The 19278-nt window shown below is 37.9% G+C and overlaps 2 protein-coding genes across 6 annotated transcripts; one reads left to right on the top strand and one right to left on the bottom strand.

Annotated features, from left to right (window-relative positions):
• The first annotated feature begins 1326 nt into the window (after positions 1-1326).
• On the top strand, positions 1327-9314 carry LOC106878333 (uncharacterized). Of its 3 annotated transcripts, XR_016238788.1 has the most exons (3): positions 1327-1552; positions 5898-7735; positions 8444-9314. XR_016238788.1 is itself a non-coding variant. In XM_089344221.1 (2 exons), the coding sequence occupies exon 2, from the start codon at positions 6533-6535 to the stop codon at positions 7508-7510; it is 978 nt and encodes a 325-aa protein (XP_089200347.1). In that variant the 5' UTR covers positions 1327-1548; positions 5898-6532; the 3' UTR covers positions 7511-8350. The 3 variants fall into 3 exon arrangements, 2 of the variants coding, with proteins under 2 accessions (XP_089200347.1, XP_089200346.1); XM_089344221.1 differs by lacking the exon at positions 8444-9314 and having other exon boundaries at positions 1327-1548; positions 5898-8350; XM_089344220.1 differs by lacking the exon at positions 8444-9314 and having other exon boundaries at positions 5898-8350.
• Positions 9315-13709: 4395 nt separating this feature from the next.
• On the bottom strand, positions 13710-18675 carry LOC128251159 (uncharacterized). 3 transcript variants are annotated; one of them, XM_052977650.2, is made up of 2 exons: positions 17756-18675; positions 13710-16401 (listed from the first exon to the last, which is right to left on the bottom strand). In XM_052977650.2, the coding sequence occupies exon 2, from the start codon at positions 15970-15972 to the stop codon at positions 15112-15114; it is 861 nt and encodes a 286-aa protein (XP_052833610.2). In that variant the 5' UTR covers positions 15973-16401; positions 17756-18675; the 3' UTR covers positions 13710-15111. The 3 variants fall into 3 exon arrangements, with proteins under 3 accessions (XP_052833610.2, XP_052833608.2, XP_052833609.2); XM_052977648.2 differs by having other exon boundaries at positions 18548-18675; XM_052977649.2 differs by having other exon boundaries at positions 17584-18517.
• Between the last annotated feature and the right edge of the window lie 603 nt (positions 18676-19278).

The raw sequence follows: 19278 nt of genomic DNA, 5'->3' as shown, positions 1-19278 counted from the left end.
GATGGAATCTGAATGTTAAAGGTTAAACACACAATTATAACAATCCACTGGGAATCAGATAAAGAAATAAACCTGGCAATGTTTAACTACCAAAGCAAAAAGCAAGCAGGGATAACAACTACCAAATTCAGAATTAATTTCTTGACAGCATGTCTTTATTTTTTTTTTTTACTTGGTTTAATCATAAGACTACAGACATGCTGGAGCACCACCTTGAAATGTTCAGTTGAACAAATCAACCTTAGTAATTTTTTTTTAAAGCCTGATATTTATTCTAGTTTTTTTTTCTTTTTTTGCCAAATCACTAAGACATGGGTGCACACACACACATCCTCAGTTTCAATCAACCAAATACTCTGGGGCATTTGATGGCCTGGGGCTATATAGAAGAGACTTGTCCAAAGAACCACACAGTGAGACTGAACCCAAAACCATTGGCGCTTGATGCAGTCTTCTGGACTGCCAGCTCCTGTCAAACTGTCCAAACCTTGCAGGCTGAGAAGATGGGCATTAAATGCTAATGAGTAGACCATAATTCTTTACCCACAAAATATCAAAACAGTGACCCTATTCAGAGCACTTAATAAAACAAACCAAATATAGGAGTAAATGAGAGACAGTTGAATCAGAGAACCCCAAACACTGTAGAGAACTGAGTTCTTAGTAGGGATTGAATTAGCATATCCAAGTGATTAAAAGGAAGCCATTCTATTGTTGGTAGGTAGTACAGTTTCAAAAACCAATGAAGGGACCTTTACGGACTGCCCATTTGTTTTTGGATGAACGTTATTCTCGGCTTGAATGTTAGGGATTAGTGTGATATCTGCGAAAGTAAGTAATGAACATTAGCTTACAATGTTGAATATAGGCACAGGAGTGGCTGTGTGGTAATTAGCTTGCTTACCAACCACATGGTTCTGGGTTCAGTCCCACTGCGTGGCACCTTGGGCAAGTGTCTTCTACTACAGCCTCGGGCCGACCAAAGCCTTGTGAGTGGATTTGGTAGACAGAAACTGAAAGAAGCCCGTCGTATATATATATGTATATGTTTGTGGCTGTGCTTGTCCCCCCCCCCCAATATCGCTTGACAACCGATGCTGGTGTGTTTACGTCCCCGTAACTTGGCGGTTCGTCAAAAGAGACCGTTAGAATAAGTATTAGGCTTACAAAGAATAAGTGGTCAATTTGCTCGACTAAAAGCGGTGCTCCAGCATGGCCGCAGTCAAATGACTGAAACAAATAAAAGAATAATAAGAAAAAAATTACATGTATTCAATGATATAAACGTATCAAGATTAGCAAACGAGATGATATAATTGAAACCCGGGTAATTGAAATCGCGTTCAGATTAGCGGGAGATAACTTATCATAGGCGAGTACTTTGACGTCTTTACACCAGTGACACTTTCCGGTGTCTTCTTGGGTTTCGTTTCATTTTCCCTTGTCAGTTTTTACATTTCCCTTGTGAAATTTTAGTCTCACGAATAGATTATTTACTGAAGACGATTAGACGAGACGGGAAGCAGAAATAAGAAATTTATGGAAAATGCAAGTAAGTCCTTTATTCAGTGATGTGAACGTACTAAGGTACTGTCATGGTATTAGCTGTCAGAATTGAAAGTAGAACTGACAAGGAACATTACTGCTGGTTTGAGTTGATTCTTTGGCTACTGACTGGCCGGAGCTATCTGTCTGTCTATCTCACTATCTCTCTATATATATATATCTATCTATCTATCACTCGTTCACCTCTGTTTGTGTCCGTAGAATTTATCAAATTAGAAAACGCAAATTTAATATAAAAATATATTTTCTGAAATTGCAAATTATTTAAAATATAAAAATATAATTTTCAACAGAGAGAATTTATCAAAATAGAAAACAAATGAAGTTTGAAGTTTTAAAATAATAGGATCGACCACTCACGACTAGCTAGCGCGGACGCGCGACTGCGCGTTCGGGACCACTCTGCTTTAGTAGTACCCTTATACTCTGTGTTGTGTTTTCAAACGCATGGATATAGGTGTCAAATTTGTTCCAATAACTTTCGAGTGATAGATAGATAGAGAGACAGACAGACAGACAGATAGCTCGCTCCGGCCAGTCATGGTATTAGCTGTCAGTAGCCAAAGAATCAACTCAAACCAGCAGTAACGTTCCTTGTCAGATTTTTCTACTTTCACTTCTGACAGTGCCCATACTAACTTGATAGATTCATTGTATAATACAAGAATTAAATGTATAGCCTTCACTACTAAATAGATGTAGTGATTACGATGTACCTAATGGTGGGAAATCGAATATTTATTGCCTTTGGGGATTATAATTGCTCAAATATTAAATAATTCTGTTGTGTCTGGGGAGAGTCATTCTGTTTTAGTGCCTTATAATTTAACATACCGGTAAAATTTCCACTTATTTCTTTTTTATGTTTCTAAAATTTTCATTGCGTCTTGCAACCTTTTTAATAGTTTTGGGTCAAAAATATTGAAAAGGTTGCAAAACACAACGAAAATTTTAGAAAAAGAAATAAGTGGAAATTTTACCGGTGAGTGTGTTAAATTATAAATCGGTCCAGATGGAGTATATGTAATCTGAACCCTAACCCTAACACTAGTTTTGTGAGATTTGGCTGTTATTTCTAGCATGTAAATAGCCTGCTTGGGGGGGGGGGAATTTTTCAAACAATTTTTTTTCAGAATCGGAATCTCCATAGCTTAAAACGTGGGATTCCGTAAAAAAAAATTAATAAATAAGGGTGGGGGGAAAGGTTCAGATTACATATAGTCCGTCTGTCTCTCCCCAGACACAACAGTATATGCTTCAACACACGAAATCACATAAAGAATCTTGTAAGCCAAACCCAAAACGAAATTAAATAATTGATCTGTATAAAAAATACTATGTTAATGTTAACGTCTTTAATGAGTGAAACAATCGAAGATTATTAAGAAAGAAATATGCAGGGAGAAAAAAATAGTAGTCAGATGCCAATATTGTTTTCTGTTATCCCAGCAAGTACTGAATACAACCCCAGTCATACGGCTTTATTTAGAGAAATTGATTTGAAGTTAATGCAGTTTCGCGCCTCTCCGTGAAAAATGCCTGCATTACTCATTGATTTATAGGAAATGTTTCTTTTATATTCATAGTCGTCTTTCCTACGTTAATATAATGTTTCTTTCCGTTTGATCTGCCGTAAAATTACTAACACCACCGAAAACAACCAACATTTGATCATACAGGGTATTGGAGTTAAATTTGACAATTTACGCAAAAGGGAACACAATATACTATCCAAAAATAGACGTACTGGGTAATTACAGGTTGGTTAGACTAAAAAAAGTAAATAAAAATTAAGGGGGAGATAAGTAGTAAAAGAAGGAAATCTTAGGAATCGTGGACTGTCATTCAGTAAGGAAAAGCTGGAGACAACATTCTTCAGTGGTTGGCACGGCGTCGACTAATTATGAATATGTACACCTGTGAAAATTGTAATTCAGCATGTAGCCTTACTACCCGTGCTGATGTTACTGATGGAAAATTATGGCACTGCAAGCGTTATAAATGGAGCAAATCTGTTCGTTACCCTTCGTTTTTTGAGAGAAGTCATTTTGCCACTGTTTATGTTGTGTAGGAGGCGCAATGGCCCAGTGGTTAAGGCAGCGGACTCGCGGTTTCGATTCTCAGACCGGGCGTTGTGAGTGTTTATTGAGCAAAAACACCTACCTAGAGCTTTACGAGGCTCCGGCAGAGGATGGTGGCGAACCCTGCTGTAATCTTTCACCACAACTTTCTCTCACTCTTTCTTCCTGTTTCTGTTGTACCTGTAGTTCAAAGGGTCAGCCTTGTCATACACTGTGTCACGCTGAATATCCCCGAGAACTACGTTAAGGGTACACGTGTCTGTGAAGTGCTCAGCCAGTTGCACGTTAATTTCACGAGCAGGCTGTTCCGTTGATCGAATCAACTGGAACCTCCGTCGTCATAAGCAACAGAGTGCCAACAACAACAAATGTTGTGGAAGAAGTTGGGTTCTCTCTCCTTTAATTTTCATTTACTTTTTTAATCTAACCAAACTGAACAATTATCGAAGAAATAAAAGAAATATCAACTGGATTATAGCTGGAAAATTACAGATTATTCAAAGTAACCACCCTCAGCTGTCACCATGACCTCAAGACAGCTCTGGAATCGAACCGATGCGTTCCTCTCTGTGTCTCTTGGAAGACCTTCTGACAACTGCTTGCTCTTCCTCTTGCAGTCAGAGTGACTGGTGCCTTTCTCGACCGTGACCCATGCATAGTAATCCATGGGATTACAATCAAGGGAATTAGGAGGCCAATAATCAGGGCTTGTGAAGTCGTAAAAAATTTCTGACAACCACATGTGACTGTTTCTGAAGGTGTGGCAAGAAGCCAAACCCTGCTGCCACACATATGGACTTCCAGCAGCAACCCTCTCTAGCCAGAGTTTGACTATAGTCTCTAGCAGCTCCAGATGTCCGCCCGAATTGAGCTCAAGGCTCTCTTCAAAGATGTGGGGTGGCATGACATCAACCTTACTGGAGACACCCCCAAATCATCTCTCACATTTAGTATGGAAGATGGTTTCTGTGATGTCCATGTTAAGTCTTATAGCTTTTACTGTTTTTGCAGAACATTGAGCATTAGTCACGATGTTAGAATTTTAATTACCAATGCTAATCATCATAGTACAGGTGACTCTTTTCCCTTATTCAGATGGCTTCCAGTCCTCCATCTCAGCTAATTTTTTCTCAACTACAACTTTAATCTTTATTCTCTCCAACAACATTGGCTATTCACCAATACATCAGGTTGTTTGGGAAAAAAATCAAAAAAGGAGACAAGACATTAGAAAATTGTCAAATTTAGCCTGAACACCCTGTAAATCAACTGAGTTACACTTTATGTTCATTCCTTCCCTTCTATAGTGAAGTTAGCCACCAGCTCCCAAGACTAAGATACCCTTCTACTGAGTGGGAATACAGTAGAAAGGGTGGCAGGTTAATGCTAGGTGTTGAGTTGTTAAAGTATGAAAAAAGGGGCCAGAAAAGGTTTGTTAATGTAGAAGAGCTAAATGCCTACTCGTGTTACATAAGAGTAAGTGGAAGTAACTGGATGGTGCTGGAAACAGGGGTTAAATAATAACGATGGAACAAAAATGATGTTTCTGATGATAGAATAATCTTATCCTTCACCATTCAATAGTTTCATACACATCAGATTGGAGCTTGGTGTCGCCTCTTGGTCCACCAGTCCTCAGTCAAATCGTCCAACCCATGCTAGCATGGAAAGCGGACGTTAAACGATGATGATGACATCTGTGATTCTCAACCATTTTTTTTTTTTACCTATATACCCCTTTGGTTCTTATTTTACGTGGGTAGACACTTACAGCCATTCAATGCTTAAAAAATTCTATTATATTTTTAGTACTGAATATCATTAGTAATTTAAAAAATTCAAATACTTTTTGTATTGTAGAAATATAAGCAGTTTATTGCTCATAAATTTTAACAACAAAATCTTATATGGACCCTGGTTGAGAACCGCTGATATAGGTAACGTTATACAATCTGATGATGTAGCTGTGGCAGATTTTGTTGTAATGATACAAAACTAAATGTACTTAGGTTCACATTGTTAAATACATTGTTGTAGATAAAAGATGGTCTGCTCGGTGGCTGGGACAGATGGCAGTTGAATAGACACACAACCACTCTACATCATGTTATTGTAGTGCTTGTATGGCACAATAGATTTCACATGATTTGAACAACAAATTGATAATGAAATTTAATTGTTCATTCACAGGTTTATCAGTATTAAAATGTGTCATCCTCTATGTCTTATACTGTTTCTTTATTATTTCAGATTTCCAGGTGACATTGGCATAAAAGAACCATTTACATCAGATCCATTGTCAATATTTGTCATGTCTTAAAGACCAAAGGAAAATGTCCTGTGAAATGTGGAAGATAAATATAATCCTGTTCATATAAATGGGAAAATTAATGTGAAACATTTCCTCTAAACTAAGATAAATATTAATGCTTCTTGATTTCAATACCTGGGATGTGTTCAAAAAGGATTTTGTATATTAATTATGTTCAGAAATTTTACAAAGGTATTTGCATCGTCTTCAAATATTGACACCAATCACAGTTGCTGGGAATGTAGAAATAATGACCAAGACATTTGGCTATTTGCTGTGTCTGAGAAGATATGTCAAGCCAAGTGAAATCATAATCATGGTCAGTGTTGGTGACCTGTAAAAGGTACCCAGTACACTGTGGGAAGGTTAGCATTAAGGACATCCAGCCATAGAGACCAAGCAAAAACAGACTTCAGTCCAGGGCAGCTCTCCAGCATATCAACTCCTAGTGAAACTGTCTGACCCCTGCCACCATGGGAAATGGATGCTAAATGATGATGGTAACTATTTCTATGAAATAGATTATTCAAAAGAAGGCAAGAAAAAAGAATATTTTAGTGAAAAATGAAAAATAATGGAAAAGGGAGTGGTTTTAACTGGTGAGATGTTAAAAGAGATTGGAAAATCATCTTACCAATGCGATATTTGTGAAAAGTCAGTCTCTCGAAAAAGTGACCTTGTGAAACACAGACGTATTCATACAGGAGAGAAGCCTTATCACTGTGAGATTTGTGGCAAATCATTCTCTGGAAGTAGTTACTTGACTATACACAAACGTATTCATACAGGAGAGAAACCATATCAGTGTGATATCTGCGGTAAATCTTTCTCTAGAAGTAGTCACATAACAAAACACAAACGTATTCATACAGGAGAGAAACCATATCATTGTGATATCTGTGGTAAATCATTCTCTGGAAATAGTGACTTAACTACACACAAACGTATTCATACAGGTGAGAAAGCATATCAATGTGATGTTTGTGGTAAATCCTTCTCGGGAACTAGTAATCTAAGTAAACATATACGTGTTCATACAGGGGAGAGGCCATATCCTTGTGATATCTGTGGTAAATCATTCTCTGCAAATAGTGACTTAAGTACACACAAACGTATCCATTCAGGTGAGAAGCCATATCAATGCGACATCTGTACTAAACCATTCTCTAGACATAGTCATTTGACTAAACACAAACGTATTCACACAGGAGAGAAGCCATATCATTGTGATATCTGTGGTAAATCATTCTCTGGAAGTAGTGACTTAACTACACATAAACGTATTCATACAGGTGAGAAACCATATCAGTGTAGCGTTTGTGGTAAATCCTTCTCAGGAAGCAGTAATCTAAGTAAGCATATACGTGTTCATACAGGGGAGAGGCCATATCCCTGTGATACCTGTGGTAAATCATTCTCTAGATATAGTAACTTAATTAACCACAGACGTATTCATACAGGTGAGAAACCGTACCGCTGCGATATCTGTAGTAAATCTTTTACCTTGAAACGTAACTTAGTTACACATGCACTTATTCATACAGAAAAATAACTGTGTAAATATCTAAATTCATTTCAACACATGATAACAACAAATCTTTGAAAACCATTTTCTCTGCTAAAATGGCATTAAGCATTTTGGATTTAGTCTTTGTCAGTAACCATACTCTTCATGGTTCCCTTTTTGAGACCAAGTTTTCAGTCATTTCCTTTTAAAACATTCAGGGATACACACAGTTTAACATTGTTCTTCCTACTATAAGAAAAATATATAAATGTAAGTATATCCACATTCAAAAGAATATGTAACAGTATATGATAATTCTCTCCTAATGCTATTTTCTGTTATATAACCCTTTCAGGGAAATGATTTTTAACATTAGCTTAGATTTATGTACAGTTTTATTATTTATACTGGTTCCAAATTTTGGTACAAGGCCAGCAATTTCAGGAGAGGGGTAAGTTGATTACATCAATCCCAGTTTTCAACTCATACTTATTTTATTGACCCTTAAACGATGGAAGGTAGAGTTGGAACTCAGAACATAGCAATGGATGAAATGCTGCTAAGCATTTTGCCCGGTGTGCTAACGAATCTGCCAGCGCACATCCTTCTTTTTTTTTGTTATTTCTATTATGATTTAACAGTAAATAGTAATTTACATATGTAAATGTAACATTAAACTTAATATGAATACAAAATGGTTGATGTAATTTGTGGAACATTCCTCATCCATATTTTAATGTCCATTTATGGGCATATTTTGTTATAAAAGAAGCCAAATTTTCTCATCATCTGACATCTCAGCTGCAATGCCCAGAATCTTTAATTTTTACATCATTTCTCTCTCAAGACAATATGAAATTGAAATAAAACTGGTTTATTCTTAAATTATTCTTCTGTCATTTTTACAAGTAGAGCATGTAATCAAATCATGTGTTGGTCCAATTCTAAGATTACTGTGGATTCATTCTCCTGTCGTAGACATCAGATGGGGCTTTCACAACTTTTGCTGAACAACCTGCACAGATGGTAGTACTTCATTCAGTGAGTTTTATCTCACTGGAGAAAGATGTCGCTTGTCTCTCGCAGTCCCTGAACATCTAATGAGGTTGGTGATTTTGCCTTGCTATTCGAGTTACATTTTTTAGCTCCTATTTCTAGCAATTGCAGATGCTATTTTGCACCCTTGTTTATGTATTTTACCTTTTTGGTTTTTAATTGCTATACCCACCCATATTATAATATATTTGATATATCATAACATGTTAATTTATTGTTATAATATCTTATTGTAGTTTTATATATATATATATATATCATCCATTCCCTGCTGTCACCCCCGCCTCTCTCAGACTTTCGTTAGTTTAATTTATTCCATGTGTTTGGTAATAACACTCGAAAATATGCACTGCTAAGCTAAGAAACTCTCTTGTTTTCAAATGCCTCATTCATTCAAACTCATCTAATCTCTGAAATAATTATTTCTTGTTTGTTCTAACCCTGCAATGACTAACCTTGTTTCTTGTCTGCATACATGTATATTTTCTCTAAAATAACTCCTTGTTTGCTATGACCTTTAAAATGACCTTTCATGTCGGTGATTGAACCCACCCTTTTCAACTCCTGCCACCAATACCGGAAATCTCTCTCTCTCTCTTTCTCACCGGAAACCCCTCACTCTTACCGGAAATCTGTTTTTCTCTCTCTCTCACCAGAAATCTTTCGCTTACTGGACATCCAGTTGCCCTTCCCCTTTCTCCTCTTCTATTGGTAATCTTGCAGCCCTCTCCTCTCTCTCTCCACCTATCCTCAGACTAACTAAACCAAATAGTAGCCCACTTTTTTTTCCTTCTTCTTCTACAGCATCAGTAACGCTTCTCCCACAAGGCTTATAACGCTTATATTTACAACGCCCCAAATACTTTAATATACAATGCTTCCTCACCCCACCTGTAGAGGTAAAAACCTTAGCAACTCTAACATGTCTGAATGACAGTAGGTTAAAAGCAAGAACAACTCTTATGATGCCTGTTACCAAACATACACGGGAACCTTCGTTTCAGGCACTGAATAACATCTCTCCTTCCTGTGTTACCGCCCATATCTCTTTCCCAGTTTTCAGAGTTGGCACTGTAAATGTAGGCACATTGGAAGGTAGGTCTAGCTAGATTGTAGAGATGCTTGAATGGAGACGTGTTGATGTATGTTGCATACAAGAGGTAAGGTGGTGAAGAGCTTCAGCCAGAGTCCTCACAGGCAAAGCACATAGGTATAAACTCTTCTGGGAAGGTAACAGTGATGAAATAGGGGATGTGGGCATACTTCTTGCAGAGAAATGGGTAGATGAGGTTGTAGAGGTAGTGAGGGTGTGTGATAGAGTACTTAAACTCAGGCTAGTCTTGCTACAATTATCTCTGCCTATGCCTTACAAGCAGGCCTACCAAATGAAAAGGATCACTTTTATGATATTCTTCTGCAGGCTACCATAAAGACGAGTGACAATGATTTCATCTTTGTGGCTGCAGATTTTAATGGGCATGTTGAATAGCAATCTGGTATCTTACATAGTGTAAATGGGGGCCATGGAATTGGTACCAGAAATGAAGAGGGAACTAGACTCCTGGAGTTCTGCAACGCAAATAACCTATTGATCCGCAACACCAACTTCAGGAAGCCAGCTAACCACCTGATAACCTATCAATCAGGTGACTCTGCTAACCAGATCGATATCATTCTCACTAGACAGCAGGATGCATGGTTGCTCTTAAATACAAAGACTCTCCCTGGTGAAGAATGTACTCCCCAAAAGACTAATTATTAGTGACTTTAGACTCGAGGCTAGAAGGATGCCAAAAACCAGACCAATCTGGAAAAGAAGGACTTTGAAGTTTAGGAACCCTTCACATGGTCAGAGATTTAGGGATATCCTCACCAAGAAATTTGATGATAGGGTGGAAGATCTAAAGTCCTGTTACATAGAAGGCAGCTGGGAATTCCTGTGAGACAGCTTGCTGAGTACCACAGACCAAATCTGGCTGGTGCAAAGTCCCTTCCAGGCCTAGGGTAACATGGTGGTGGAGTAATACCGTAGACAGGGCTGTTAGAGCAAAGAAACAGGCCTGGAATGCCTGAAAGAGTGGGAGTAGCAGGAGAATGTATCAGATAGCCAAAATGAAGCAAAGAGACAGGTATATATAGCCAAGGGCGTAGCAGAAAAGAAGACATTTGCCAATGTTCAACAACGTGAGGACCAGAGAACTGAAGTATTTTGGATTGCAAGACAGTGTGTGAGAGAAAACCATGATGTCATAGGAGAGAAATGTGTTCGCATAGATGATGGTACGTTTGCACTAAATGAGGATGCAAAGAAAAAGGCTTGGAGAAGCCATTATGAAAGACTGCTAAATGTGGAGAATGAATGGAAGGAGGGGAATCTGCCAAAGGTTGACCCAGTTGAGGGACCATCTATGTGAATTGACAGTACCCAGGTAGATAAAGCAATTAAGGATATAAAGACAGGGAAAGCACCTGGCCCATCAGGAATCACTGATGGGATGCTTAAAATATCGGGCAGTGTGGGTTATGGTCTTGCCATCTGCATCAGGTAATCTATGAAGGAGTCATACCCAATGACTGGGGTGGCAGCACCATAGTCAACTATTACAAGAGGAAAGGTAATGCTTTAGATAGAAATAACTACAGGGGTATCAAATTATTGGATCAGGTGATGAAAGTTACAGAGAGGGTCATAGCCCAACTAATTAGGAAAGAGTTAGCCTAGATGAAATGCAGTTTGGTTTTATGCCAGGCAGAAGCACCACTGATGCTATATCTATGGTAAGGCAACTGCAGGAGAAAGACCTAGCCAAAGATAAACCTTTGTACTTGGCTTTTGTTGACTAGGAGAAAGCCTTTGACAGGGTCTCCTGATCCCTTATCTGGTGGTCAATACAGAAACTGGAGGTAGATGAGTGGGTGGTAAGAGCTGTGTAAGCCCTGTACAGGGATGCTGTCAGTAAGGTGAGGGTTGGCAACAAGTATAGTGAAGAATTCTGAGTAGAAGTAGGGGTTCACCAAGGATCAGTCCTCAGCCCCTTCTTATTCATTATAGTCCTCCAGGCAATAACAGAGAAATTCAAGACAGGCTGCCCCTGGGAGCTCCTCAATGCTGATGACCTTGTTCTAATAGCCGAGTCACTGCAAGAACTGGAGACGAAGTTTATGGTGTGGAAGCAAGGTCTAGAATCGAAGGGCTTTAGGGTTAACCTAGCCACAACCAAAGTCTTAGTAACCCCCTTCAGGTAGATGGCCCTGCTCGATCTGTAGAAAAGGTGTAGATAGAAACTCCATATGATGTACCCGGTGTAAGCTATGGACAAATAGAAGGTACAGCAATATCAAAGGAAGGTTAATCAGGAAAATAGTTTTTGTGTGTGACAGATGCACCAAGGCAATAAACACTGAAGATGTACAGAAAGCAGATTCTATCACATGCCAGGGGAAGAAACTAGAAGTAGTTAATAGGTTCTGCTACCTAGGCAACCAAGTTTGGAGTGGGGGTGGTTGCTCCGAGAGTATAGTGACTAGAGTAAGAATAGCCTGAGAAAAGGAGAGAGGAATGGTTAGAGATGGGGTGAGTGTGCAAAAATGCTGGATGAACATGGGTTGGGGCAGTGGAGGGGTGATGATAAATATGAGATGGACGGAGGCTTGATGGTGAATAGATGATGACTAAAGATTGAGAAAGGATGAGCTATAAATAAAAGCAATGATAAACTGTATAAATATAAACTAACAGGCACAAGCGTGACTGTATGGTAAAAAGTTTGCTTCTCAACTACAAGGTTCCAGGTTCAATCCCACTGCATAGCACCTTGGGCAAGTGTCTTTAACTATAGCCTCAAGCTGGCCAAAGCCTTGTGAGTGGATTTGGTAGATGGAAACTGAAAGAAGCTTGTTGCATGCACACACATACATGTGTGTGTGTGTGTGGTAGCAGGAGTGGTTGCATGGTAAGGAGTTTGCTTTCCAGCCACATGGTTCTAGGTTCAGTCCCACTGCATGGCACCTAATGGCAAGTGTCTTCTATAATGGCCTTCAGCTGGCCAAAATCTTGCAAGTGGATTTGGTAGGCAGAAACTGAAAGAAGCTGACGACCTGGCAGAAACGTTAGCACGTCGGGCGAAACGCTTAGCGGTATTTTGTCTGCCGTTACGTTCTGAGCTCAAATTCCGCCAAGGTTGACTTTGCCTTTCATCCTTTCAGGGTCAATAAATTAAGTACCAGTTACGCACTGAGATCGATGTAATCGACTTAATCCCTTTGTCTGTCCTTGTTTATCCCCTCTATGTTCAGCCCCTTGTGGGCAATAAAGAAATAAGAATCGTTAGCACGCTGGGTGAAATGCTTTACTTCTGAGTTCAAATTCCGCTGAGGTCGACTTTGCCTTTCATCCTTTCGGGGTCAATAAATTAAGTACCAGTTACGCACTGGGGTCAATGTAATCGACTTAATCCATTTGTCTGTCCCCTCTATGTTTAGCCCCTTGTGGGCAATAAAGAAATAGGAAACTGAAAGAAACCTGATATATATATATATATATATATATAAATGAAAAAAAGCAACATGGATTTTAAAAGTTATTGCAGTACACACGTTTCATGCTACTCTACTCCATTTATTTTATATATATATATATATGTATATATATCATCATCATCATCGTTTAACGTCCGCTTTCCATGGGTTGGACGATTTGACTGAGGACTGGTGAAACCGGATGGCAACACCAAGCTCCAATCTAATTTGGCAGAGTTTCTACAGCTGGAGGCCCTTCCTAACGCCAACCGCTCCGAGAGTGTAGTGGGTGCTTTTACGTGTCCCCCGCACGAAAACGGCCACGCTCGAATTGGTGTCTTTTATGTGCCACCCACACAAGAGCCAGTTCAGGGGCACTGGCAACGATCTCGCTCGAAAACCCTACAAGGCCAGTCAGGCGGTACTGGCATATATATATATATATATATATATATATATATATATATAGATGTCTTTGTGTGTGTCTTTCTTCCCTCCATCACTGCTTGACAACTAACACTGGTGTGTTTATTTCCCCATAACTTACCAGTTTGACAAAAGAGATCGATAGAATAAGTACCAGGCAGTTAATTCATTCAACCAATAATTCTTTAGCATGGTCACAGTCTAATGACCGAAACAACTGAAAGATAACATCAGAGTCATTTCATTGATGGGATAGACATAATATTTTATTCCAGAATATATATATGAGATTTATGAAAGAAGTGTATATAAGATCTAGAATATAAATAACATGTATAAATTGGACACAACAAAATATATAAATATCCTGTCAAGGCATGATGTAAAGGTTTCCATTGTGGTTTGTATTGTTATTAGCAAAATAAAGATAGCACAGTGAAGTTATCTTTGATTTATGAGATCATTTCTCAGCTTTATAGATCCACAATGTCAAATAATATCTGTTTTCTTGTCCTCTACAGCAGAAGTGTTAAGGTTGCTCCCCCCGGTGAGGAGAATTGGTCTGCAAGAGCCCTGTGCTGGTGCCACATAAAAAGCACTTGTGCCAGCGCCACACAAAAGTAATCCTGCAGGTGCCACGTTAGAAGCACCCAGAACACATTGTAAAGTGGTTGGCATTAAGAAGGGCATCCGGCCACAGAAACCAAGCTGAATCAGACTGGAACCTGGTGCAGCTCTGGTTAAACCGTCCAACCCATGCCAGCATGAAAAATGGACGTTAAAGGGTGATGATGATGTGAATACAATGAAATAAAGTTCTTATTAAATTATTACAGAGGTAAGTTATCACAGCAATGCAAATATAATTGTGGTTATATAAAACAGTGTTGGAAAGTTATTATTATAGACTGTTCCCTCTTCAGTATGAATAAATTTATGGTTATGTAAAGTATTTTTTTTCTTACAGAATAAACTCTGATAAATTGCATAGAAAGGGTACAGCCTGCATGTCATAAGAGGCATTTAAAATGGTTCGCATCAGAAAAAGCAGTTGCCTCAAACATGGAACTATGAGAGAATGACTAGCCACATAAGTCCATGACTGTTTGTTCAGAGAAAATGGTCTTATGAGGTTTGCTGTGATGTAATGATTTTTTGGTATTAATACAGTCGCAGAAGTGGTGAGCTGACAGAATCCTTAGCATGCCAGGTAAAATTCTTAGTGGCATTTCATCTGTCTTCACATTTTCAGTTCAGATTCCTCCATGGTCGACTTTGCCTTTCATCCGTTCGGTACTAGTTGAGCACTGGGGGGGGGGGGGGGGGGGGGGGGGGGGTCAATGTAATTGATTTACCCCTTCCTCCAAAACCTGCTGGTCTTGTGCCAAACTTTGAGATTGATATTAATACAGTTACAAAGATGGCAAGCTCACAGAATCGTTAGCATGCCAGACGAGATGCTTAGCGGCATTTCCTCCATCTTTACATTCTGAGTTCAAAATCTGCCAAGATCAATTTTGCCTTTCATCCATTCGGGGTCGATGAAATAAGTACCAGTTAAGCATGAGGATCGATGTAATCAACTGTACCCTGCTCAACAAAAATTTCAGGCCTTGTGCCTAAAATATAAAGGATTATTAATACAGTTACACCTCAATATGAATACCCACGTGTTTGCTCAAGTAATATTTACGAAAGAATGATTTCCCACAGATATCACAGTGATATGGCTTCTCTCCTGTATGGATTAGCTTGTGAGTAGTTAACTCACCACTTTGAGAGAATGATCTATCACAGACGTCACAGTGATATGGCTTCTCTCCTGTATGAACACGTTCGTGTATGGTTAAGCCACTGCTTTGAGAGAATGCCTTACCACAGACATTGCACTTATATGGTTTCTCTCCAGTATGAATACGTTTGTGTGTAATTAAGCCACTACTCTGAGAGAATGATTTACCACAGATATCACAGCGATATGGCTTCTCTCCTGTGTGAATACGTTCATGCTTAGCTAAGTTTCCATTTTTAGAGAATGTTTTGCCACAAATATCACAATTGTATGGTCTCTCTCCAGTATGAATGCGTTTGTGCTCAGTCAAGATTCCCTTTTCAGAGAATGCTTTACCACATGTATCACAATGATATGGTTTCTCTCCTGTATGAATACGTCTGTGTGTAGTTAAGTGCTCATTTTGAGAGAATGGTTTTCCACAGATATCACAGCGATAAGGTTTCTCTCCTGTATGAATACGTTTGTGCTTGGTCAAACTACTACTTTCAGAGAATGATTTGCCACAGATATCACAGTGATAGGTTTTCTCTCCAGTATGACTACGTATGTGTGTAGTTAAGTCACTACTCCCAGAAAATGATTTCCCACAGATATTACAATGATACGGTTTCTCCCCTGTGTGAATGCGTTTGTGTGTAGTTAGGTTACTTTTCCAAGAGAATAATTTACCACAGATATCACAAGGGTATGATATTTTTATCTCTTTCGACATCTCAGAATAACAAAAAAAAATCACTCCTATAAATTTCTTAATTCATTTTTCCATTATAAATATTTTTCTCGTGACAGTATATTGTTATATTTCCAGTCTCCAGTTTTATAGTTTCATTCCTTACAAATACTTTCACTGCTATATTTCCATCAACTATGATCTTTGTCAATATCTTAAGATGCTGCAAACACATTTATAGATATTTCCAGTTAGATTGCAAACTCACTCTCTGGAGATATTGCAGAAAATGTTAAGGAATACATTTTTGCTTATCTCATTTCAGAAGAAACATTTCAGTTTAATTCACTACAGACTAATATAAACATGTTAATATCTTCTTTCAAACATTTTCTTTTCATCTTCAAAAGATGATAAATATGACTGTGTCTGATGTGAATGATCCTTTAATTACAAATATAATCCAATAATCTGAAATAAGAAAGAAAAAAACAGTATAAGATGTAGAAGATATTTAAATAGTAAAGATAGAAATGTGAAAAACTAAGAAACTCTAAGACTGCAAAAAACAGCAAGTGACAGAAATTATGATAGACGCATGATACAACATAACTTTTTTACTCTTCCTTTCATTTCACCAGTGGTTAGAGCATCTGGCTTACAATCATGAGGCTGTCAGTTCAATTCCTGGACCAATTTGTGTGTTGTGTTCTTGAGCAAGACACTTTATTTCACGTTGCTCTAGTTCACTCAGCTGTAGAAATGAGTTGTGATGTCATTGGTGCCAAGCTGTACCAGTTTTTGCCTTTCGCTTGGATAACATCAATGGTATGGAAAGGGGAAGCTGGTATGTATGGGTGACTGCTAGTCTTCCATAAAAACTATATATATATATATATATATATATATATATAAAGCGAGCTTGTGTGTGTGTTCCTTGCAAATATCAAAACATCACCACCAAGATAGAAAACAAAAGCACTCTAACTGACAAATAAATTCGATAAAAATAAAACTCAGATGAAGAGGTATAGAAATGCAGATCATCTAATTCAAAGTAGATCAAACATTGAAATAAACGAATATCCATTTTCAAATTTGATCACTTCATCATTCTATGTATTACAACGAATAATTAATATGGCGATTTATCTAGTTACTGCTACTAACTAATTAGCAACAACTACATTAGCAATAGATTCATTGTGTCACGATGAATAATTTGGTTATCGATTTCGATGCTGTAATCTTTTGTTTCATCGATTATTAAAAATAAGCTCCTTGAACCAGAGCAAATAGTTAATACGATTATATTAATTATATTTAATTTAGTTGCAGCCACATCACGTCCTAATTACAAAGATTGCTAAGAAAATGGCGAAATGGTTATTAATTAGAATATTCATGCATTACGTTATCAAAAGCTCTAATATCGAAATCTATCAAATTCGTTGATTTTTCTCTCATCTGTTCGGATTTTTTTAAATAAATGTCGTTATTTTAAGCATACGTTTTTTTTTTTTCAGAAATGATTCTAAAATTTATTTTCAAATTACAAGTTTATTTATAAAAATATAAAATAAAATAATTATCAAAAGGAAATCAGTAAATAAATAAAATAGAGGTTTGCATTTTCATACATGATTCACATACATTGCAACCCGGGTAAAGCTAAGCGTTCTTTCGAGACACGTCAAAACCTTAACATCAAAACATTATTGCGGGTTACGGGTGCAAGGTTGAAGCGCTGGCACAGTCAGGAGCCCTTCCGAGCATCATACGTTACATCAATGTTGCGAGCCGTTATAAGAGGCACTGTACTCACTAAAAGTCTCGAAAACAGCTGGCTGTAAAATGTAATTCTCCGACAGATTATGGCATTTTAGTATCTGGTTTACTCCAGCTACGGGAACAGGTATCCTCACCACACCCACTGCAAGTTGGTAGAAAACTAAAGGATGTGCGAAAGAACAAAGCGAGCTACGAACAGTGACCCTACCCTAGAATGGGTGAGTCCATCGGGTTGCTTCTCAGCCACCCTGGACAGCTCCCACTGGTTCCAAAGTTTAGGGGATGTTTACTCTAGCTGGTATTCGTTTAATAGTTAGGTTTTTTGTTTTTTAGTTTAGGTTTAATTTGTTGAGAACCAACAAATCATGGAAATAACAGCCAACGAAAAAGAGCTTTCTGGAAATACCCCCAATATATCAATCCATTCGAGGGCAGAGGACAAGATATGCTGGTCACTGCTATCGGATGACTCAGAATGAGGTACATTGATCAACTCTCTAGCGATGTCGAATTAGAAATACAAGACCTCAAAATGTCATGAAAGACAGAAACACTTGGAGAGAAAAAGTAGTTTTAGTCTGGGCAACTTGCCCAAAACAGTAAGATAAAGGGTTAGATTCATAAGACATCCGAACTGAAATTTGGCGAAAATATTCTTCGATTCACTTAATTAAAATGAAGCGATTACCCATAAGTTAATATTTTCTAACATTTAGATTATATAAATTTGGAAAGTTATTTTACAAATGTTATTTAGAAAGAAAATGTAGCTTTTCTATGCGTCGCTATTGTAACGAGAAAATGCTAAAGTAAAGTATAAATATACCTTGTCAGTAGAATGTCATAGACGAAAAACTATATAGGTATGACAAATAATTTCTTGTCTTGAGATTCTTTGCTAAACAGGATCGGTAAACGAAACCGCGATTAACAATTAAAAAAATTATTGAAATCAGCCAGTAATTGAATTTCTTGAATTTTCATTGGGTAGTTTAGATCATGTGATTAATTGTGTAGTAACATAGAAAGAGAAAGGGGGTTTTGTGATATTGATATCTCGCGAGTGTAAATAAGACTGCTTATATATTATTACAAATTTATTACGAGGCATATCTACAGTTTGGGGCTCCCTCTCAGAATTAATCTCTTGTGTCAGTCATGAGACTGCGACCATGCTGGGGCACCACATTAGAGAATTTTTTTAGTTGAGCAATTCGATCCCAGTATTTTTTTTTCAAGCTTGATACTTATTCTATCGGTCTCCTTTGCTGAACGGCTAAATTTTAGGGACGTAAACACACCAATACCCGTAGTCAGGCTGTGGTGGTAGGACAAACACAGTTACAAAGAATTTAGTAAAATAAGTTATCATTAAGCTAGTGTTAGGAACGTAAATTGTGACTAAAATTTGGTGGAAGATTTTAATTCGAAACTTTTGTAAACAAGACATTTGTACTACAAAACGAGCGGCGGTTTCAGGCGGATCGGTATCAAAACGGTTAAACGATATAAATAAGATATACAGTTACAAAATAAACTGATTCAAAGTCAGGTCGT

The sequence above is a fragment of the Octopus bimaculoides genome, chromosome 28 (genome assembly GCF_046866305.1).
Source record: "Octopus bimaculoides isolate indiv1 chromosome 28, ASM4686630v1, whole genome shotgun sequence".
Taxonomy (NCBI): domain Eukaryota; kingdom Metazoa; phylum Mollusca; class Cephalopoda; order Octopoda; family Octopodidae; genus Octopus; species Octopus bimaculoides.
The sequence above is the reverse complement of the archived record's forward strand: the minus strand, read 5'-3'. Positions and strand labels throughout refer to the sequence as shown.